Source organism: Astyanax mexicanus, chromosome 7, assembly GCF_023375975.1.
Source record: "Astyanax mexicanus isolate ESR-SI-001 chromosome 7, AstMex3_surface, whole genome shotgun sequence".
NCBI classification, from domain to species: Eukaryota; Metazoa; Chordata; class Actinopteri; order Characiformes; family Acestrorhamphidae; genus Astyanax; species Astyanax mexicanus.
Window position 1 is genome coordinate 19,277,491 of NC_064414.1, and position 24,402 is coordinate 19,301,892.

General features: G+C 38.5%; 1 protein-coding gene across 2 annotated transcripts in view; it reads left to right on the forward strand.

The window, feature by feature from the left end:
• Nucleotides 1–236: 236 nt before the first annotated feature.
• Nucleotides 237–24,402, forward strand: part of prkn (parkin RBR E3 ubiquitin protein ligase) — a 211,086-nt gene continuing 186,920 nt past the window's right edge. For both annotated transcript variants that reach the window (XM_007247394.4, XM_049481160.1), the window contains exon 1: nucleotides 237–808. In XM_007247394.4, the coding sequence (XP_007247456.3) occupies nucleotides 802–808 (7 nt within the window). In that variant the 5' untranslated portion in view covers nucleotides 237–801. The remainder of the gene's footprint in view (nucleotides 809–24,402) is intronic.

Sequence of the window (24,402 nt, forward strand, 5' to 3'; positions counted from 1 at the left end):
GCTGCTGCTGAAGCGGTTCACTGAGCATCACAGCATCAGTGGAAACCCCACCAAAACAGCAGCCGAACACACACACACCTCCTCCCCCTGCATCAGTGAAAACACACACACGCAACACACAAGCTCTCATTCAGCAGCTTTACTGTCATTTCTAACGTGTAAAATCTCTGTACAGCGCTAACACACGGCTCTGAGCGCGCCTGTGAGGGTGTGAATACTCTGCAGTCTTACATAACTATCAACAGCGTCACTCCGCGCCAGCTGACCCGCTAAACAGTCGCTCCGCGGGGCTTCATGGCCGAACTGAACCGCACCAACACCGGACACTCCCTGCATCATTCCCCGGGTACTGGACGCGATTAAAACCGGAGCTTCAGTCACAAAATCCACATAAATAAGAGGTTAAACAGCGCGTTAGCACCATCTGTTCGCTGCACAGTTCTCCATATCCACAGTTCCGTCAACACACCGAGCGCTGAACGGCACTAGCGGAAATGTAGTGTCTCTCCACATAACTCCCTCTCTTATTTACTTTGTTTAACCTCAATAAATGCTTCTATTTAATCACAAAACATAGAAAACAATAGGTAATTTATATGCTATGACTTGGGATACCTATATTTGCGTGTAAGTCACTTGATCTGTCAGAGTAAACTATGTTCTGGACTCCATTTCCCAGACTCCCCCGCGGTCTCGTACACGCTCAGTATCATGGTTGAACAGTGTTGTGAATAAAGTCACCCTGTGCTGGAGTTGAGCTGAGCGGAATGAGACTCTGCTGCTGCTGAACGAGTCCTCATAATGATCGGTAAGTCATAACTGAAATTCAGCGTGTTTGTGTTTTGTGAGCGCGGTCGGCTGTGTGTCCCGCGCGCTGGAGTTTTATAAAGCTGTGTTTGTGTTGTGTTTGTAGCACAGCCGCTGCCCGGTCGAGTCTATAAACAAAGTGAAGTTAATTATTTTACTACAGCCAGGTAGGATTATCGTGTTCAGGTCAGGACAGGAATGCTAAAACAGCGTTTACTGATAAAACGCCCCCAAAAGTCAGTATAAACACTGTAGGTGCGCTGGGTCGTTGACATTTGGAGCCCGAGTCTCGCGAGACTTTGAGGAAAGACTTTGAACCAAAGGAGAAAAAGCTTATGCTCTTTATGCTTATTTTTACCTGCTTAATCTGTATTTCAGTACATTTTATAAAAAACAACAACTATACTTTATTTGGCTGTGCTAATTGTGTACTAGTGATGTAACTTACTAAATAAAAATATATGCTTAGTATTATTTTATGAAACTGTGCTTTTTTTATTAAAATTAATAAAATTAATAAACATTTTTTATAAAACTGCTTTTACTTAATTTGTTCTCTGAGCCTAAATTTCTGCAACAAAACTGTACTTCAGTGAAATTTGCTACTAAAACATTAATTTTGTGTTGACAAATTAAAAACTCATACTGAACTTTTATGTGATAAAATTGTCCTTAAAAAGTTTACATTGTTTTGCACTATAAGGCGCACTTAAAATTTTTCAATTTCCCCAAAATCGTCAGCGCAACTTATACTTTGTGCACCTTATGTATGAAATTTTCAGTCAGGTTGTAAGGAGCAGTAAAGCCACCCCGCTGAAGCACAGCTTTATACAGGAGTTTTAGGCTGTGACCGAAATGGCTCACTATTTACTAGTTAGGGCACTATTGAGTGTATCAGCCATTTTTCTTAAATCGTAAGGGGGAATTCGAACGTAATTTTGAGGGCACTAAAAACTCCCATAATGCATCTTGATTTATAGTAAACATCGCTTCTTACTAAGCGAGTTAAATGTGTCCAAAAATGCATTGCGGGTCTCGATACTAAGCAACAGACAGCCGAAGAAACTGAGAGGACAGCGAGCCACCACGGTTGCCAGATTGTTACAGTGGGATTCAGATAAAACAAATTCACTGGGTAAAACGTGTTTTAAATCCGCCAAAATACTGAGAAAACCACCCAAACAGCTGATGTTCTTCATATCAACAATATAACAGGGTTTATTCCAACATGATCTTAAATAAAATACCTGAGGTCTCACTTATTACAAAAAAAAAAAAACGATATTTAACTGAGTTTATCTGCATGTTTGTATTCTGTGTTTTGTGCCTTGTATCATTGGACACACGAACCAAAAAAAGAAGTATAGTACATAAAAATAAGCTTGCAAGCAATGAAAGAAGTAAATACTCACATATAATAACAAGCATAAACACAGCTTCAAATCAGCAGGACTAAAAGCTCTGTCTGTCTCTGCCAGGTTAGATTTTTAACTACAGCACTGGTGAGTTCAATTCCCAAACTCTTAGTACAGCATTTCCTCCATAGAATTTCAGACACAACTCGACCTTTGGCATGAAACCACCCAATCTGGCAACACCCGAGCCGATGTATTCTGTTAATTTCAGGTTTTCTTCATGTAATTCAATAATGTGAGGATTATCTTTTAAACAGTGTAAATATACAGGCAGAGAAATGACTTCATGATCAGCTCAGAGCTTCACTAACTTTAATTCATAGATCAGTTCAGTGTGTTTATGGAGTTTTAAACATGACTCAACCCTCTCTCACCTGTGTGTGTGTTTATGCGACCGGTGCTGGGGCATGATAATAAGTTAGTGTCCGAATTCACTCCTGTTTTACCACTACTTAGTGAACTACATAGTGTCTCCCTAAATAGCGCAACACTAATGAGGGAGTAGGGAGCCATTTCGGTCACAGCCTTAGTTTAGTTCTCTGGAGCAGTATTAGCATTAGCCGCTACACTTGCTGAGTGCTAGCTCTTTGGCCGTTCAGAGTTGAGTATTATCGGCCTGTAGCCTGCTGCTAACGCTGGATACCACTGCTGGAGCAGCATCAGCATTACCTGCGAACCACAGCTCTAGCACTTTTGCCGTTCAGATGGGAGTAAACTGGACTGTAGCCTGCACGTTAACCGTATTAAAACAAACTACGTGGAACAAACCGCTAGCTGATATCGCCCTGTCTTACTGGAGCACTCTGGGTTCCTCAGTGTAGCGCTGTCAGGTGGCATTAGCCGCTAACCGCTAATTCTCCAGCTTTTGTGGAAACCTGGAAATTTAAGCTTACTGTAAATAAACGGAACCACTTTACTCACCCAAATAAACAGTTTTTAGCAGAGAAATTTGTTTAGATTAACATGCAGCACTTGTTTGCTTGAATTTTTTTTTCCTTTTTAATTAGTTTTGTTTACTTAGCTTAGCTTTACAGGTCTCACCTCCCAGTGGGCAGACCTGCCGTTTTCAAATAATGCGGCTCCGACGTTTCCGGTTGTATTGTTTACATTCGCCTGTATAGGCAAAGCGTACATTTTTTACTAGCGAGAGGTCAAAATGAGTATCCAGCGTGAAGTTTTTAAGCCGTTTTCAGCACTGTTGTGTTCCTTTTTGCACGGCGTCTTCTAAGTTTTACGGAAGCTTTATGCTTTTATAGCTTCCCTGCTCAGAGTGATCTAATAAACAGTGGCTAATGAACATTAGTCGGGACCACTTTACCATTTCGCCGTATGAAAGGTCTGTAGCAAACATTTAATACCAGACTACCTGGTTAAACCAAAAACGTCAGAAGCTTGGAGACGACTGGCAAAGCATGCAGTGCCACTGATTTTTAAATGGAATAATTAACGTTACAGCACCCAGGCTCCACGTGTTTGGTCAGCTAAATGTACTTGCCTGAATGATCCACCCAGCTAGCATTTTTAATATTATTATTATAGCTAGATATTATTATATTAGCACTTTTACTATTAATAATATTATTATTGCTAGCATGTGTATGATTCTTTTTATAGTGATTATTATTTTAACTATCATTATTATTATAGTTAGCAATATCATAGCCAGCATTTTTATTATTATAGCTAGCATTTGTCTAATTATTTTTATGATGATTATTATAGTTAGCATTATTATTATTACTAGCATTTTATTAGACTTCCATTTGATAACAGGAGAAACTAACAACTATCAGTAACGCACCTAGCAAGCTAATCATGGCGACACCCCTCTTCCTACTACTAGTTACTACTGTCACACAAAATGCTCTTTATAATCTAGTGCGCCTTATGTATGAAAATAATAGACCAGAAAATAGACGTTTATTGATAGCCTTATAATCCGGTGCACTAGGGGTGGGCGATATGGCTCTAAAATAATATCACGATATTTCAGGGTATTTTTGCGATAACGATATACTTGGCGATATAGGAAAACAGAAAAAATAATTAATTAATTTCAGGAATATAGTATAAGAGTATAACAGCATAATCATGATGTGGCAAAATAAATAATATAGCATAACATAATATAATGCAGCAAAAATTGCAGAATATGTAGTGCATGCATATAAACTGCCAACTAAAACTATTATACAATAAATACACCTAAAGCTTCACAGTAAATAATAGACTACTTTTATACAGAACATCTCTATTATCACAATATTTTTTTTATATCACAATATTTCTGTGTCATGATATATTGTATACAATATAATATTGCCCACCCCTACGGTGCACCTTATATTGTGAAAAATATGGTAGTTTAGTGTAGGTAAAATCACTTTATTTCTCATTTCTCTGAGGGGTTAATTTAATTGGAGTGCCTGTATTAATTATACTCACTGGGAAAAAGCATAATTGATTCCCTTTAAATACTATATTTCAAATAAAATAAACAAATGCTCTTAAAAAGTCTCCTTATATCTGTCTAATGTGGTCTCTATTTTTTTGGAAGGAGTTAGGTTTTATTGTTTTTCCTATGTAAATTATTTTTTAATCACAGTCTTGGTCTGTGAGGTTAATTAAATTAATCTGATTAATCCAATTACTCTTTTAACGCAATTTTTAAAATGCGATAATTGAGATCATACATCTTAACTTAAAACGGCTGTGAGAGGAAATCTTGGTAGACATTTGCTGCTGTAAGAAACCTGTGAAGAACTTATCATATGTTGCAGTGATTTACATATATATTACACTTAAAAAATAATAAATAAAAATTATTAAGAATAATTGAGGATAGCTCATATATTTGAAGAATATCAAGATTGCCCAGCCCTGCCTTAGACATAATTTGTTACTTTAAATAAATAAAAAAATCTCTTGAAAATGCTGTGATTTTTTTTATTCTTACTGCAAAGTATTATATTCATATAGAAGGAAATAATAAAAAAAAAACAAATTATTTGTTTAGCTCTAGTATAATATATCATAAAAAGCCTTGAAAAAAAGAATTGGTAATAACCCAAAATATATTACATTTCTAAAAGGCTGTGGTATATATTATATTTCAGAGTCATAATTTTATTTATATAATATCAATTGTACACAACGTGTTACACAGTCCAATAAAAAAAAATGCTTAGTTAGTAATCCAACTGTACCTAGGTGGCCAACATGCTAATTCAAGTCACTTATGCCAATTGTCCTGGGGCTGTTCTGCAGATAGAATGCCTGGTTGATGAAAGTGGTCAAAAGAAATTGTCCATTCTGAAAAGAAAAAGTAAAAGAAAGGCTACTAATGTAAGGCTAAAGATATATTTGCTGTTAATTAGGCTACACGTTTTCATACATGTGATTGCTGGCTTTCGTCTGGTGTATCAGTTGTGTGCATCTTGAGGACATAACGTGTTTTTAAGAAAATTTGGGGCAGAAAAGGCTTTAGAGTTTAGAGACCTCTAGTGAAAGCCTCCAGTAACTTGTGTTGCACATTGGCAAGTATTGCCTCAAAATATAGGTAGCAGCAAATATTTGTTATCATCAGCGTGAATCCAGGGACCCAACCTTTCTTGTGTCAACAGTCCAGGCTTTTGGATTTGCGTAATGATATGGGGAGTCATTTAATCTTTGTTTGTTTGCGACAGACTATTTGAGCATTGTTGCTAATTATGTGCATCCCCATAGCTACAATTTACCCAACGTCACTGACTACATCCAGTCTGATGATGCACCATGTCACAAAGCAAAAAGGCAGCTCTAACTGGCTAACATCTTCTTTCCAGTCACTGAATACTGAGTACTGAATCCAGCAGAGCACCTCTGGGATGTGATAGAATGCGAGATTCACAGCATGAAAGTACACCTTGTGTGATGCAATCATGTGAACATTGACTAGAATTGTAAAGGAGTTTTTCCAATATCCAATATCTTGTTTAACCCAAGCGAGAGTTCAGATTTTTGTTTAGTATAGCGTTAAAAACATTTATTTTATGATTACATGAGAAAAACAAAAACAAAAAGCATGTCTTCATGGAGCACATTATATATATATATATATATATATATATATATATATATATATATATATATATATACACACACACACATACATACATATATATATATACATATACACATATACACATACATACATACATACATATATTTATATGTCTAGGGAGTTTTTGTCATAGGGTACGCTCAGGCTATGTAGGTTTGACACAAAAGTATGAATTGTGCTTTATGAGCTATAAAGTCGTAAGTAGGAACTTCCAACAAGGACTTAAGACTGCATCAGAATTTGTCACAGAATTATAATATCTGAGTGAATGATTATTCATATGTTTTTTTCCTGAAATATAAACCCACCAGCTTAAAAAGTGTGATACTTCATTGCGCCATACAGAAGAATTTCAGCGGACTGGCTGGAATTTCAGCACGCCCTCCAGTGCATGGAGTGCCTGCCCCTGCCTTAAGAGCTGCAGACTCTGAAGAAGACATATTGATTGTGTTTTTTGAGTGTGTCGGATGCGTCAGTTCGGGGTTGGCTGATCCCTGCGAGACGGGGATTTGGTCTGAGAGAGCTGACTGGTGCTTGTCTGAGAGAATGAGAATGAATCGAGCAGCTTGCCTTCAGCCTCGGGCTACACGCTCTCTGCAATGGCGACATTATCTGTTCTGGCGATCTTCACATAAACCTGATTTTATATTGACTCAGGTTCTTAGTGTATTTAGTGCACAGCAGTGTACATCGCCTTACCAAGCATATCCCAAATATGCCGAAAAAAAAAAATGGGATCCCGAGCGTTATTCAGTTTAGCAGTGTGGTGCAGTGGCGTCAGTGGGCATGTTGCGTTTTCATGATGCAACCTGGGGCCTGGGGCTTGAGGGGCAGTTTATTTTGGCATTGGTTTCAGTTGAGCTTTACAGTTGAGTTGAGGACACAGTGGAGACTGGAGAGTATGGTATGTGCAGATAGGAGGGCATTCAATTGAACAAAATCACAAATTTAAGACCACTTTAGCTATAACAAAATGGCAAAATGCAAAACACCAACAGTAAGTTTACAGAAGTTACAGTAAGCCTGTGTTTCTGGTTTTTTCTAACAAACATAAATGATTTTGTTTACTGTTTTGCACACTGAAAATAGGGTCCAGTGTAAAATTGCAATAACAAAATTGTTGGGATTCAGTGCATAATTTTTGGTAAATGAATGTACATTCAATTTAATGATTCAGTGAAACAAGGAACAATGAATACTCTGCATTAAATTGGTCCATTGTGACTTTTTTATTTATTAAAAAAAAGATGCATGTTTAAAAAAAACGTTTATATGGCTGTTTAGTACTTGAGGTTTTGATACAGTTGTTTCAATATTATTAATAATAATAATGATAAAAAAAAAACTTAAGAGGATGTCTGTGGGTGTCTGTGGGTGTCTGTGGGTGTCTGTGGGTGTCTGTGGGTGTCTGTGTGTCTGTGTGTGTGTTTAAACTGCATTGCCAAAGTAGCAGCTCGGGACTCGGTATAGGCAGATACACAAAATGAAACGACTTGGACTAGGGGTGACCTAAAGGATCAGACACATAGCAAATTTTCCACTAGATTCCCTGTTTGTATATGAAGTGTAATGTTTAAACAGTAAAAGTGCAGTCCAGACATTTTATTACCAACCGATTTACATTTCCTTTAGATTACAGTGCTGGAGCTCAGCTCTGTTTGCTCGGTTAGCTCTGAAGAAATTACACCAGAGACTAAGGTCACTAGATATAATGCCAGTTCTCAACCAGAGGCGTAAAAATCCACCTTGCATTGGTTTGTGGAGCAGTGAAACTATGTATTTTGGATTGAGGTTGCATCATCCAGTTTGCTTGATATTTGCTGTATTCTAGACTGTCTTCTATAGATAGAATTTGAAAGCCTTTTAAAAGTCATGTTCAGCTGTTTTTGTTGTTTTTATATATGGAGGACATGGCAGAAATAATCGTTGACTAATTGACTAATCAAATTTTTTTTTTTTAAATAATCAGATTAGTCGACTATCAAATTAATGGTAAAATTCATATGGATTAAAAAGGGGCACTGATGATTTTTGGGAAAATTAAATGATTTTAAGTAGGGGTGTGACGAAACACTAATTTCACGAGACGAGACGAGACACAATATTGGGTTCACGAGAATGAGAGGAGATTTAATTTTTTTTTGTTAAAGAAAACATCAAACACTCTGTTACCGTTTATTGTTTCCACTGGAGCCAAAATGCAGCCAGACATACAACTTAAAAGTAGCAGAAGCATCTTTTATGCAAATGCCTGAATTTTCCTCTTCTGCTGAGAGCTGCTCTCACTGCTCAGACAACACAATCTATCGCAGGGGTGTCCAAACTTTTTTTGTTGGGGGCCAGAAGTAGAAATATATTTGAAGTCACAGGCCACACTCCGTAATAAAACAAATAAAGAAATACACCACTTTAAATAATGCTTTTTTCCTTTTTATTTCATTTACACACCATTTTACTTGACTTACTATCTTTATCTTTGACAGTGTTGTGTAAACTAAGATTTTTCAAATTGATGTTTAATTTCATGATGTCTCTTAATATTAAACTCCTTAATAACGGCAACTTTTAGACTCTTTGGCCCGTTTTTCTGCGCTAGAAATGCGCACTCTCCGCTTTTAGACTCTTTGGCCCGTTTTTCTACGCTAGAAATGCGCACTCTCTCCGCTTTTAGACTCTTTGGCCCATTTTTCTACGCTAGAAATGCGCACTCTCTCCGCTTTTGGACTCTTTTGCCCCGTTTTTCTGTGCTAGAAATGCACACCCTCTCCAAGACTCTTTTGCCCGTTTCTGACACCTAGTGTTCAAACTTTGAATCTCACATTATAAAAACCTGCCTAACAGCGGGCCAACTTTCATTCTATTTCTAAAATACCTCGCGGGCTGCTCCAAAAAAGGAAACGGGCCGCAAATGGCCCGCAGGCCGTAGTTTGGGCACCCCTGCTCTATCGCCATCGCTACTGGGTTGCCACATCCTTCTTAAAAATCCACACTTAGCTTTTTTTTTCCCGCGAGATTTAAGCCTGACGAGAAATATTGTCACATTTTAGTGCCACTAGATCTTGTCACACCCCTAATTTTAAGTGTGCCTAATAGTGTGAAAAATATTTTTTTGTATGGTGTATGTAAACTTTTGGTTTCAACTAGCTACGATGTATGATATGCGGCTATGCATCGGCCTATGGCGTAGGTTACGGCACAGAAGTATAAAAGGGTCTGACTGGAAAGTTAGTTACTGACAGCAGTGTTTAAAAAAATCTAATGTAAATTGTATAGGCTGTTACTGCAGCAAATAATCCTGACTTAAGGAAAAGCATCAGATTAACCTTTTAAACTTCTAGTCTGTTTTTAGTCATTGTTGAACTTTAATACAATAATAATAAAAAAGTACAATTATTTAGTATGTCTCACATGATAATGAAACGGTACCATTAATGTCATTGTAGTTAGCAAATGAGTGCAATTACAAAACGGCAGAATTACAAATCACAGAGCACATGTGTCACAGAGCACGCAGGGAGCAAACGCCTGTTGTTTCCAATGGATCTACTGTGAGTGTTTGGATGAATCACGCATCAGCATGTGGTCTGAGAAACAGGCAGTTGTTTTTGTCAGGCTCCTGCAAGCCTGTCTGCCCATGCTTTTAGTCATAGTGCTCGATCTAGCTATATATTTATATATTCTATTTTTTCTTCATATTCAACCTTAAAATTAAGGCTCACGATGAAAAGTAAAGGTTCCTAATTGCTGCTTTGCTTGGATGCTTGGTTGCCAGACTCTTTACCTGAGGGGAAAAAAAAAAAACCTTGAATATAATTTAAAGATTCATTAAAAGGGACATATTATGCAAAAGGCGCTTTTCGTGTGCTTTTGTATTTCCACTTGGGTCTTGAGGGCCGCTTAAAAAAAAAAAAAGAGTATCCATCCGTTTTTGTGAATCAATTGATAGAGTTAGGTGTCAGGAATCATATGCTTCTATCAGCCATTTGGATGGTTTCCTTATTTTGACGTCACAATAAGGAAACTTGAACCACCCTGGCACCACCCCCCACCAAAGCCCCAACCAGATCACCTAAAGAAATGCCTTATCTTCAACGTCACATTTGTTTAGGATTAGCCAGCAGACTTTGTCTGAGAGAGGGATCTGTATCTACTGTCTGTGGAAAGTCAGCAGATAATGATGTAAGTACTTTTAAATGATGAGATTTGTGCTTCGGTCACAGTTAAGCATGAACACAAACATGAGCTTGTTTGTGTTTTGCCTATTTTATCGTGAGCTCCAGAGTCCGATCTTTATGCCCTCTACCAAATTGAAGCTGTTCTTGCCTGTTAGCCTCACTGGTAAGTGTTTTTTAAGGCTACACAGTTGTTTAGTCCAAGCCATTTAGTTAGTGTAAATGCTCTTACTTTCACTATAAAATACTCTTACTTTTCACTTTTTTTTTTCACAGATCATTCACGATCATGCAAGATGATGTTTTCCCACTTTCCTTCCCAGTTTTAATAATGCAATGGACGGTTCTTAAGCTGATTTTAGTACTTTCAGAAATCTCCTTAGATGATTTCTCTGCTTGATACATGCCAAAAGTTTGACCCTTCTAAAAACTGATTAACATCTTTGCCATGACCACAGGATGTTCAACAAATAAAAAACTTCATCAGTTAGTGTTAAATAACTTGTTTCTTTTTCTTCTTTTGCATTATTCGCTGTGTCTCATCCCATAGTTATCAATATATTGACATCCCTGACAGCCTTGCACATTTTTGGACAAAACTCACATTGCAAAGCTTTGTTTTTAACAGTATGTTAGGGTATTGATTAATACAGAAAAAATCACAAGTTTTTACTACATTGATCAAACATGTCAGTCCTCTATGTATTCATATATTCCTCTGTCACTGTCACTGAGTGGGTATTAAAATGTGAAAAAACAAAAACAGGACCTTCTGAAAGCATGGGAACAGCAATGCCATTCCTACGTGCTTGCTGATGACATTTGGGTTTGAGATTAAAAAATAAATAAATATGAGATGTTAGATTAGAATTTTAACCTTTTATTTTTTGATATTTTCATCTAGATGTGCTCATAAATATTATGTTTGATCCAAGTCATTTTTCAAACGATATTCATGTTTTGATCTCAAACCCAAATTGATTATAGGTAGTCTACTATCTGGCCGGGAGTGAATTTTAGAGGAAGCTCTGGGTGTTCAGCTTTATATTCTGAGCTGTTTTCTGTACTGTAGTGTGCTGAAGCTCAAGGTACTGGAGTGACAGTGGATATCTGCTCAAAGTGGAAGTGATCAGTGGGGTCAGGCAGGTCTGCTCATGAACTGAGAGGAAGAGAGAGAGACTGAGAGAGGGTAAGACAGGGAACTCTTGGGACAGGAGCATGTGGGGACAGGATTATTTACTCGCTGTGTTTGGAGTCCAAGGAGAGAATAAATTGCTATTGATTTTTGTTCCGTTGCAGCTAAGTGTCTTTCCTGCCTTTGGAGTGACTGTGGGCTAGGAATAATTTTCTTTAATATGTATCCACATTTGTCTGAGTCATTTTACTCCGTGCTGCACCAGGCACTTGTTGGTATTCAGCCCTGGTGAACTGCAGTGCACGCTGAAGTCAGCGTTTCCTCTTTAAGCTGACGGCTCGGGGGGGTTTGTGGACAGGTCGGAGAAGGGGTTCAGCGTGTGATATGGATCTGAAAAGCCGTGCAAGAAAGCAGAGGTCTGCTGTTAGAGTAAGTAAGATAATCTAGAATCCAACAAAAAGTAAAACACAGCTGGGCTGTGTATTGGCAAGAACTTGGCAATACAATATGTATCAAGACGCAGTAAGCGTGATGTGATACATTGCATTTGTTTTAGGGCTGCAACAACTAATATACATATTTACAGTTGCTACCCCTCTCTAATATGGGGCAGTAAGGCAACCAACATCGTGGCAGAAAAGCACTGTTAAGCTGAATGCATGTTGGAGCCATTGGTAAAGGACATTCAATTTAGGTTCGTAGTAACTACATTCTATTTTTCTCTGTTACTAGAGCCTGCTAGATTAGTTAAACAAGACGTGTCTCATTTTTAGTCATTTTATGTCTCATCCACGTTTAGCGGACAAATTAGCCTTAGCAGTTTCAGTTTTCACTTCACACACTAAATACCACCTTAAATGTGGCAGCTCAACCAGCAGTTCCAAAATGAGCCGTGGATTTAGTTGAGAAAATGCTTGTCCTAAAGTGGTACGAAAAAGTTTGGGCCACCCTTGATCATTTTCATGATTTTTCTTTATAATATCATTACTTGTTTGGATCATCAATTTCAGTTAAATATATCATATAGCAGACGAACAGTAATAATTAAGCAGTGAAATTAAATTTATATTTATAAATATTTGAAATATATGGGATCTTCTTGAAGAAAAAAAGACCATTGCATCACTTTGATCCTTCAGTACATGGCAGCTTGTCAATTCCACAGTCAAGAAACCGTAACATGATTAAGCAGCATTTATTAGTAAAGATGCTAAAGATGATTTTATTGTTTTCATATAGACAGACACAAATTGATGTTGTGTTAATGTTAAAATGAGACGAATGTATTTACTTTGTTTCGTTACTATTTTCTGTGGTCACATTTGGAAAAATGCTTCTCTTCCTGTTTAAAAAAACAGTGCAAAGCATTTACTTCTCTTTTGCCCCTTAAGCTTGTTTCTTAATAAATTACACTGCAGATATTGTGAGATGCTGGTGCCTACTGTTGGCCTTGCAGGTGCTGTTCTTTTGAGCTTGTCACGATGCTTATTGCTTTCTTACACCCTGCCAACAACCTATTTTCATGCCTTGCACCCTGGTCGTTTAAATGGAAACGGTGCTTGTGAATATATCTACGCCGATGGGCATGGTGATCTAGAAATTAGGTGTATGCCACTCACTGAAATTAACCTAGGCAGACATCAACAGTCAGACATTCATTGCTATCTTGACAGTGAATTGTCACTTGCTACGCACACATGAGTACACAGACTTTTAAACCAATAGTAAACAAAGTGAATGAGCAGGTCAGTTTCCACTGCTGAGAAGCGTTGGACACCTCCAGGTAGCTGCGCCCCAGAAATAGCGAAACGTCAAAGTCAGAGCGCACCTGGCTCTTAAAGAGAAGTGACACACTGCTTGGTTGTATTGCATCAAAATTGCACAAGGTGCACTTTTCTCCCTCTATATATCAAGCTCTCAGCTGATTGATCACCTACTGATTGCTAAAATAGGGCCATTTGTATGTTTTTTCTTAGTGTACAGCTCTCCAAATAACCTCTTTGTGTGAATTGAGCTATATGGACACCAATTCGATGTCATTTTTGAATTGTTCATCAGATCTGTTCATCCAACAGTGTTTAAAAACTGACCATTTTTAGACAGTTAGCGGAGGACCAATACAAACTGCATATAAAAAACGTTACAGTCTCAAACTGTGTATAAAGTGACCACTAAATGTATTTAAAGGGTAGTTGGGAAAGAGTGGCTTGAATACAGCAGTGTTCTGCAGGTCTGTTGAACATGGCAAGCAGGGTGTGAAGTACTGCCTCAGGTTCAGTGATTAGCCTTGTTAGAGGCGCTTAGGAGGTTTTGCCCGGCTTCACTGAGCTGGAAACAACACTTTGTACAAGACACAGTTCATCTCCCAGTTAACATGTTGTACCAGTCACACATCATATGAATCATCCCTGAACCGTTCACGGCTTTCTCTAGTCCCTGGCCATGTGACAAAGGGAAAAAAAAGACTTAAAGAAATGTTACCTGCCTGCTAGGCGATAACGAAGGAATTCAACAACCATTTTAATCACACATCAATATTCAATGACTTCTTTGGTGCTTTATCTATTCGACGCCTGATACGTCTTTTCAGTCATATTTCCGTTTATTGGGTTCACCTGAGGCACAGGGGGGGAAAAAAGAGACCTTGAGAAATCGGGGCTTTGGCACATGCTGGCAGAAAGGAAATTGGCGTGTCAATCATGAGTTTTCATATCTCCAAGCTAGCTGTCATGAGAATGAGAGAAATGGATGGAGAAGGGGGAAATGGGGGGAAAAAAGACCAGCAATAAATAGAGAAGTGTGGAGAGAACGAGTGAAGGAGACCGATACTCCACTGGACTTGCTGCCTAATTACAGCAAGAGACACTACAGCCCTCTCTGAAATTGGGCAGTATAATGAGTGTATTACTGTCAGTCAAAATTACTGATAGGGCTGAAAAAGCGCTTAAGGGAGGAGACGCTGCTTCATCTTATTGTCTGTCCTTTAGTCACCTTGGAAGGTTGACAAGTTCACATCAGTCTCCGATAGTGCCGTTTGACAAAGGCAGGTCTAACAGAGTGTCAGCTGTTAAAGGAGCGAGGAATTAGATTTAAGCAGTGAAAAATCATTAAATAAATTGAAAAATCGTTCAAAATCCACTTAGCAGTCGTCATTGATTTCAGACATTAAATGAGAAACATCAGTCAAGTGTCACCTTGTTGCTTTGGAAATTGAAGCTTGCTGCACTGACTGGGAATGACGTGGATAAACTGGTCCAATGTTAGAGGATGAGAATGTAATCCCAAGGGTTTTTTTTTGCAACATGGTCAGCTTGTATTTCTGACCATAAGCAAACATAAACTCTCTATTCATATTTACATTTATGAAATGTAGAAGACAGAATTAACATATCAGTTAATATGATTATTCTTATGCTAGCAATACACATTTCTCCATCACGTAACCGCACTTGAACACACTGCCCCCCTGCAACTGGTTGCTTGTGGGCATTACAAAGGCATCCCCTGCGTGGTCCAATTAAATCATTTTAATAAATGGGGGAAATGGTTAGATACAAGCTTTATCTCCTATAAACTAATAAATCTAAATGTATATTCATAAATGTAAATGTTCAATTGAGCAGATAGGCTAACAAAAGCAAACTCAATTCAACTGAGTTCAATTATATATTAATATTTTCAAAACCAATCAGAGACCCCGATGATCTCAGCAACCTTTCTCCATGCTGTATTATGCTGATCAGAGTCTCAGTAAATCAGCAGGGATTGATCATAAAGGATGATCATAAGGAAAGCCTAAAATTATGCAATGATTAGCTTTTTTCCATGCTTGTCTGGAACGCTGAGGACATGTATCAGGCAAACACCTGCTTTTTGAATGGATAGACACATTGCGTTGGACAGATTCATTTGCATTGAATCAAGTTCACATTGGCTCAGCTTTTCGTCAGATAAAATATCCTGGACTCAATATGGAATCAGGCTGCCATGTTTGTTAACTTAACATGCAAAGTGTCTCTGCATGACTTTGTATGGTTCCTAGTGCTAAAATATTGTATCCCATAATAGGGCTGAACGATTAATCGTTTTTTAATCGAAATCGCGATTTGAATGGACGCGATTTTTCAATCGCAGGAGCTGCGATTTGAATTAGCCAATAGCCTGCAAGTGTTTCCAACTTATGTGGTTAAAAGCGCCTGTTCTGTGTCTGAGAGGCTTGTGTGTGTGTGTGAGCACACCGCCTGCTCTTCTCCGATTGGCCTGATGCAGCAGGGGCTGGATTCATTTGAATATTTTTTTCACTGGAGGGCGGGGCTGCGTTCAACGCAACGAAGCCAGCATGCACTGCCGCTCTCTCCATTGCAGCTACATCAGGGTGAATTAAATTTAAAGTGGCGCTTGGACATGAGTGGAAGACTTGGATAAAATAATTTAAAGCCAGGCGGACACTGTGCAATTGTTTAAATGCGTTGTAGAGTTCAGATTGTCTGCGAACCCGAACCTGACTTGATGCCCGAACTCGCGCCGGGTCAGCAGAGAATTCCCTCCGCTTTCCTTTGCGCTCTGTCAGATGGTGCTCCAGAAAATGGTCTGTGAGGTAGATCTGTTTTAATACAACAAATCACACTATGATCTTTATGGTGTACCACAAGTTACACTGTTATAATCACACAGTGCTGCACGCGTGTCAGCAGCTGCAGCTCTGCCTGTTTAAAGCTCCGCGCGTGGGTTAATCGGTTTGCGCCGCACACATCGCCGGGGTGACGACGCGTCTTTTTGGGGCAGAAATAATATTTCTTTATTTTATTTCTGCTATTGCGTGCCGTTTTTCGTTTATATCTTTTGGAATTCGTTATATTGTAATTTTATTAGTATTTGGGGATTATTAAATAAAATATAAAAGTAATATATAAACAGTATAAATAAATATCAGTTTGTACCAGTGTTGGGAGTAACGGCGTTAAAACAGCTTCTGGCCGCTGTGCCTGTGGTTTGGCGTGGTGAAGTGAGGCACAATTGTGACGATTTGCTGCTCTAATCAATTCAGTGATTGCCGTGGACAAGCCAAGTTCCGAATTAAGGACGTTAAGCTCTTTTTAGCTGCTCCGATGTTTGTGGTGCTGCTGCTTTCTCTTTTAGAGCTTAGATTTTCTGCCCGAACCTGACCTGACCCGAGGACCGACCCGAAATCGGGCTCCTATTTTTATTTTATATAAAGCTTTGGTGTGCTAATCATAATGTTGCTAAGTAACCAATTATTATTGTTCACTAAAGCGAACGAAATAGCGAAAACTGAAAGTGAAAAACATTTGTGTTAACTGAATCTGATAAAAACGGCAATTAAAAGAAAATAACATAACTATCTCGAACTGTATTTTGTGTTTATAAAACTAACTACAACTAACTGAAATTACTGATAGAATACCCTCATTTTCGTGTTAAATTAATTTAAAAGCGCTGTTGTACAGCGGAGTTGTACAGCGGGCGGTGTTGTGCCGAGCGCGTGGCACCTGGTCCGTGGCGTTAGTTCTTGTGTAAAGCGCTCGCGCTAGCCGCAAAATACGACAGAAAACACTGAGAAACTGCAGAACTATCTATGGGATTACAATATGAGCGCCAGGCAGATGAAAGAGAAACAGCAGATACAGCGTGAGAATATTTACCTGTGAGTAGTAACTCACACCAGAAATCTCTCTCTCTCTTTCTTTCTCTCTTGCAAAACGTGCACGTTTTGGGCCTGATCTAAGCTCTATTCTCTTTTGGCAAGGCTGTTGTTATATTAATACCATTTTAACGGTCATTAGATTGTTGTTTTTGTCCATTATTTTTTTTGTTTATATATACATATTTCCTTTGAGGGTGGCTTGGTATGTTTAATTTCATCCCCAGACGCGTTTTTCCGTTTTTTCCGTTTTTTTCAGTATTACAAGTTTTAGTAATTTTCTTTGGTTGTGTGGAGAATTTCGTTTTATTTTTTTTAAATTCGTTAGATTATATTTTTGTCAACATTTTGGGTTTATTTTCGTTTGTTATTTTTCTAATAGTAAATGTATAATTGATTTCCTTTTTTGATGGGCGAATATTAAAAAGTAACGCGATTAGTTACTTTTACTGGTAACTAATTACTTTTATAGTGGAGTAACTCTGTTAGTAACTCAGTTACTTTTTTGGAGAAGTAATGAATAACTATAACTAATTACTTTTTCAAAGTAACGTGCCCAACACTGGTAGCTACCAGTATGAAGCTAACAGCTAAAAACTGATTTACTTTTAAGTTCATTTATTTGTAAAAATGCATCTCAAAACTCAAAGAGTTTAGGATAAAACCGATATTTTGCTTTTTTTTTAGCTTTTCTGCTAAGGCATTACTGTCCACAGCGGACCAGTCAGTTACTGATGTTGCAGTTATACCTTTTGTGCATGCAAGCATTAATGATGCTACTTTTGCATTTAATGTGCAAAAAAACTGATTTACTTTTAAGTTAATTTATATTGTAAAAATGCATCTCAAAACTCAGACTTTACAGTTACTGATGTTGCAGTTAAACCTTGTTATTTATTTTGTTGTTACTTGCAATTTAAAAATAAAACTGAAAACTGCATTTAATCTGAGATACCTGTGAATATTTTATGTGGAAGAAGTTTATAAATTTATTTGATAGGTATGGTAACCACTAATACAGGTTTAGGTTTTTGATGGATTAAAAATAATCGCAATTTAAATCGCAATCGCAATATTCTGTGGAAAAATCGCAATTAGATATTTTGCCCAAATCGTGCAGCCCTATCCCATAAAGATAGAATGTTCTCATGTAGTTCAAGAAGATTTTGCGATGTCAAGTGATGGGTGTTATACTTACGTACGAATTGTAATGAAAGTAGATTTGTCAAAAGCATGATAGCTTTGTGCAGCTACTACTCCTAAGAATAAAGGTGCTACAAAAGGTTCATTGAGGTAATGCCATAGAAGTATCACTTTTCTTATGACATTATTTTGGTTATTTAAAAAAAGATTCCTATGGAGGTCTAGAGCTATAAGTTTAATACTACATTTTGTTTGCACCAATTAGCAATTTAATTTAACCATAACTAAAAGGCTAAATGTTTTTTATTTATTTTAACTGAAACCAAAAGTGGTTCTTTCATTGTATAACTCAAGTAACATCTCACTGACCTCAAGATACAGTTCATTACATTAGTCCAAACCTTTAAAGTATCTTGAACTTGAGAAACAAAATTGTGTTCGCTCTTCCAGACACACAAATTGATTCATCTATGGACATCTAAGGTAATATTGGAATTCGCAAGAAGCCAGTTGAGCAAAATATTTACCTCATGAACAGATGACGGCCAGCCTAAATTAGCAGCAAGGCCTTTGCCCCTTGGGCTCGCAGCTTTTCTTCCTGATGTGGGCGGTAAAGGGCTCTCAACATCTGGCCGGTGATCATCAAGTGACTAGCAACCAAGTGATCGACCTTGAAAATGATTTAAGATTCAGTCTGCTCAGACCTGTGTGCTCAACTAATTAAATATTTAGAAAGAGCAGTGGTACTGCACTGGGCTGGATGTGGCCTTATGCTTTTGGTGAGGAGGGTGGAACTTGTAAAGGTAAGCCAGTTTTTTTTTTTTTTAAGAGCAATTGCCTTAGTAATATTACAAGAAATACCCCCTCCGAAGATGTGAATGAGCTTTTGTAGCGGAACACTTCACCTGTCTTAGCTGGAAAACTGTTTTTCAGTGCAGGTCTAATTGAGAGTAAGTGTGGTGAAGTGTTGAGCATTACTCAGAATTGTAATATCTTTGTAAATGCAGCTTTTTTTTTTTAATTGCTTGGAATTGCTCCCACAGGCCTCGAAATCTGCATGCACCTGATAGAGTATACCTGTAAAACCAGCTGGGCGCACGTGTCTTGGCGTGTCTCGGCATGTCTCGGTGTGCCCCTGCTGCTTTTTGACTGCACCCCAAGGACCCCAATCCCATTCTTTGAGCACCTCACTTTGATCCATTTTCCCTGAATTAATGTTTTATTGTTTAGTCAATGATTAGACCCGCGAATAATTTCACGGTTCAGTTGCACAGGCGAATGAATAGCCACCTGAAACGCACTGGGTGCTTTCTCCGAATGCCTCACTTTATAATTAAAACCTGAGGACGGTGCCTGGAAAACAAATTCTGCCTGAAATTGGAATTGGTTACACACATTCTCATGCAATTATGCGCCAGCGGCAGCCTCGGCAGCAGTGAGGGGGACAGTGGGACGCAGGTGAGGCAGCGGCTGAGAATAAGTAGGAAATGGGAAGCAAATCTAGTGCATCTGAAGGATCTGGGGGAATGAATGCAGCTCTTTTAGTGAGATATAAGCTCACTAAACCTGGCAAAGCTTTTCCTACATGGCTTGTTTGAGTGTGCGAGTTTGCCACTTGGCTTTAAAAATGCCCCGGGGTATAGTTTTTTAAGCAAATCCTGCAGAATTGTAGCACCAATTGGTTCTTATTTTATCTGGTCTGCTTGTCTCAGGCCAAGCAATAGATCTAATGATCTGTAGTTTACCCTTTAATTAAAAAAGGTGTGGAATGGTGCTAGCAGAGTGCAATAACACACATGAATCTGCCATTTTATTTGTCTCTGCCTTGTAAGTGTTTTCATCACTCCCTGAGGCATGGAAAGGTAAATCTGTGTGCAGCATGGCGTTTTTATTGTGCAGATGCATTACTGCTGATGCACTTCATATATTCAGATGCAATCTGTAACACGTCCACTAACTCAAACATAATAGACCATGCAGTGCAGACATCCTCCAGATATCATCTCAGAATTATAATGCACAGAGCAAGACAGAGAGCACAATGTTTGCTACTGAGATCATTTTTATTCCACTTTTATTGACTAGTTGACTCAATTAGCCTCATTAAAAAAAATAATGTTGCGACAAAAACCTGAATGTAGCAAAGTGAAAGTGAAAGAAAGATATCCAAAATTAGTTTATAAACAAAAAACTGTACCTGAGGCATTGGAATGTGAATAAAATCATAGAGTCGTTGATTGCAGTAATAAATATCTTAAGAGGTCCCAAAATCTGAGACCCTCAGGTTAAAAATCAAATATAATCTTATGTTATTTTACACAGCCATTAAAATCATCATCATTGCCTCAGAATGAACATGCTGTTTTTTGATTTAGAGAAGGCTCATGGAGAAAAAAATATATGGTCTGTTTTTATATGATCTTGTTTACAGCACAGTGTTGCTTATATAATCCAATTTACATTTTAGTATTCCAATTTAGGCTAATTTCAAAAGTCAATTTGATAAGGCGAGTTGTATCTGTGCCCAGCACAAGTGTGGTATGCAGTGATGTGAAAAAGTATTTGCCCCCCCAGAGATTTCTTTTGTTTTTGCTATTTTACCATACTGATATTTTTTCAGATTATCAGACAAACTTTAATATCAAACAAAGAAAACCTGAGTAAATATAAAAAAAGCACTTTTTAAATTATAATGTTCCTTATTGAAGGAAAAAGTGTGTAGTCCCTGAACCTAATAACTTGGTTGTGCCCCCCCTGGTGGCAACAACTCCAATCAAGCTTACCGATAACTGCCAATAAGTCTTTCACATTTCTGTTGAGGAATTTTATTCCACTCTTCTTTGCAGAATTGTTTTAATTCAGCCACATTGGAGAGTTTTCCAGAATAAAGGTCCTGTTTAAGATCATGCCACAGCATCTCAATCAGACCTAAGTCAAGACTTTGACTAGGCCACTCCAAAATCTTAATTTTTGTAAAGGTTTTGGAGTGTTCTTTTGTGTTCCTTTTGGTCAGCAGTGTTTTTTTGCCTTAGAACTCTCCCATTTATATAATTTTTGACCAGTCTATTTCTTATTATTGAATAATTCGTGAGGCCTGCAGTTTTTTAATGTTGTTCTGGGTTCTTTCGTGACCTCCTTGATGAGTTGTCCGTGCACTTTTAGAAAGAGTTGGTCAGCAGGTCACTCCTGAGAAAGTTCAAAATGTTCCATGTTTTCTCCTTAAGTGAATAATAGCTCTCACTGTGGTCTGTCCCAAATAGTCCCAAAGCCTTAGAAATGACTTTGTAACCTTTTCCAGACTGATAGATGATCAGTAACTTTGTTTTCTCATCTGTTTTTTTTATTTCTTCAGATTAGGACATAATGTGTTGCTTTTTTAAGATGTTGTCAGACAGGTTCTATTTAAAGCTCCACTAGGCAGGATTGAGATTTTGTGCTCGTGGGCTCCGCCTACAGTTGTAGAGTGTAATAGATGTTTCAGGCGGATTAGTTTCTCTTTCTCGTTTTCTGGCTTTCACAGACATATTCGGTCTCTTTCCAGCTTCTGTCAGAGTGTATGTATGTTAGTTTGTAAAGAATGAACCAGTAGTCCTTGTAGAACTGTTAGAACTAAAGGTCGGAAAGCAGGTTGCAGTTCTTGCGAGCGTTGGTTGATTAATCACAGTTAATAAATGAGGGGGAGAGATTGGTTTGAATAGTTTTTTTTCTCTTAATAAATAAAATCATCATCTAAAAAATCTTGCTTGCTTTTTATATTTACTCAGGTTAAATTTTTGATATTAAAGTTGGTTTGATAATCTGAAAAATTATCACAAAAATGCAAAAAACAAAAGAAATCTGTGGGCGGGCAAATACTTTTTCACGCCACTGTACATAGTATGGTCTTCTTCCCATCATTGTCAGTGCCTGGAAGAGGGTTTCCACCACAGATAAGAACCATGAAGCTATTTAAATGGCACTTTAGTTGAGTTGTCTTGAGCCCCTAATTTGTCGTTTAATTTACTACAGAACACTATTTTTATAATACTGTAAACTCACTCTTTCCCCCTCTCTTTCTCTTCAATCTTCTGGAACTATAGAATCGTGGTGGGTTGTGGTTAGCCATGTGTGCCCGTCGTGCTCTGTTGCAGCTCTCAGGTGGGCCTGGCTCTAGGCTGCAGGCCACTGGCCTGACGCTTAATTAGCAGTGTTAATGATCTGCTTCCCTGCCTGGTTTGGGACTCTGATGGACCTGCTGTACACAGGAAGGCACTCGAATCCAAAGCCATCAGCACCATTTGGTCTGTTCTGTCACTTTACCAGATCCGTAGAAATGATTCTATATAATCTGATGGAGGAAGGGGTTGGAATAAGATGGGTGTCTGTAGAAATCAGCTAGGTGTGATATTGGCTTACATACATAGCACTGCGTGACCTTTAAAAGTGGCAGTTCCATCGGATTGCAAGTCAAACACACAAGGCTCATGTGGAGTCTGTGGCGCCTCAGCTTTAGTGTGATGTGAATAGCTTTGATTTAGCATGAAGCGTGCAATAATAATGCATTGCTGGCAGCCTTTTGTGTTGCATCTATTTACTGCCTGTTTTTTTTTTTCAATAACACACCTTGCAGTTGAAAGCATACATCACCAGCCCTGGCCCCTGTTTTCCCCCTTTTCTTATCCTCTCGTCTTTCATGTGGGATGTATTTTATTCCACGTTCCTCCACCAGCCCTTTCCTTTCCAAGACACACTCCACTTGCATGTGATTAATAGCAATAGACAGACTAGGGAAAATATATTTCTTTACGTTACTAAGATCTGGTCAACCCTGATGAACTATGCTTTGCAGAATCAATTTGGCCATTGATCTGCTGGATAATCCTCCTCTATTGGACAGAGAGCTGGCCTCTTCTTACCTCCGTGAGGATATGTGAATGGACAACCGCTGTGTTCGGCCCCAGAATGCGTCACTTGGCACATCCTGCATGTCCCATCCTAAGGCTCAGAAAACTTAGGCAAGGTGGTGGGGCCTTATCAAAGCATTTGCTCTCCTAATTGCTCATACTGAGCTCTGAAATTGAGGAATCAATCTTCTTTATTGTTATGGTGGAGGAAAATTAGAGGCTATAGGCTTGGCAGTATTTTAAGGTGGGTTTTTTCAGTGCTTTAGGGGGTTTTATTGCTAATCAATGGGCACAGGACAGGCGTGGGCACTGTGGAAGCTGGCCTGTAGTCGCAGCCAACTTCCTAAAAGCCTCCTCTTTTGGCTTTTTTATGTTTGTGCATTAATATAACAGCGTCCCAAGGTCACCTTCTCGTCTTCGTCTACGTGTTACTTTGGACATTGAAGCTCTATAAATGCATTTCGGTTCTCTCTCATGCACTTCCTCTCTTTCCTGCTAACTACTTTACCCTTCTTCCTTCTACTTATCCTTCTTAAGCCTCTCCGTCTCTCTTTCCTTCCTCTCCGTTCTTTCTCTTTCTGCACTCTGTCTGGCTCCAGCCTTAAAGAGTCCCCAGACCCATTTTCTCTCCGATGCTGCAGCAGAGAATTAAGCCAATCTGTCTTCATATTACTGCCTGTGTGCGGCCTAGATTGATCTGGCCGTCTGCCACTCCGGTCCAACACAAATCATTGGCTCGCCATGATACCCTGCCACCCCCCTCTTTTGATTGACAGTGCTCCCGCCTCGTCTTGCCTGCACCCTTTTCTTCTCTGCGCTCTCTCTGAATTACTGTCATGGGATGTTCTCTGTAAATAACACACTTTTCATTATACAGTATGTAGAGGGTATTGAGACCAGACGAATGTTTGTCTTGCTGCTCCGGAGCTGCTGAATGGATGCGTTTTTCCTACTGAATTGATCAGGGTGGTTAATGCTAGTGTTACAAATCCTGAATGTGCTACCTCTGGGGAGGAATTCACAAAACGCATAAACACACACACACACACACACACACACACACACACACACACACACACACAC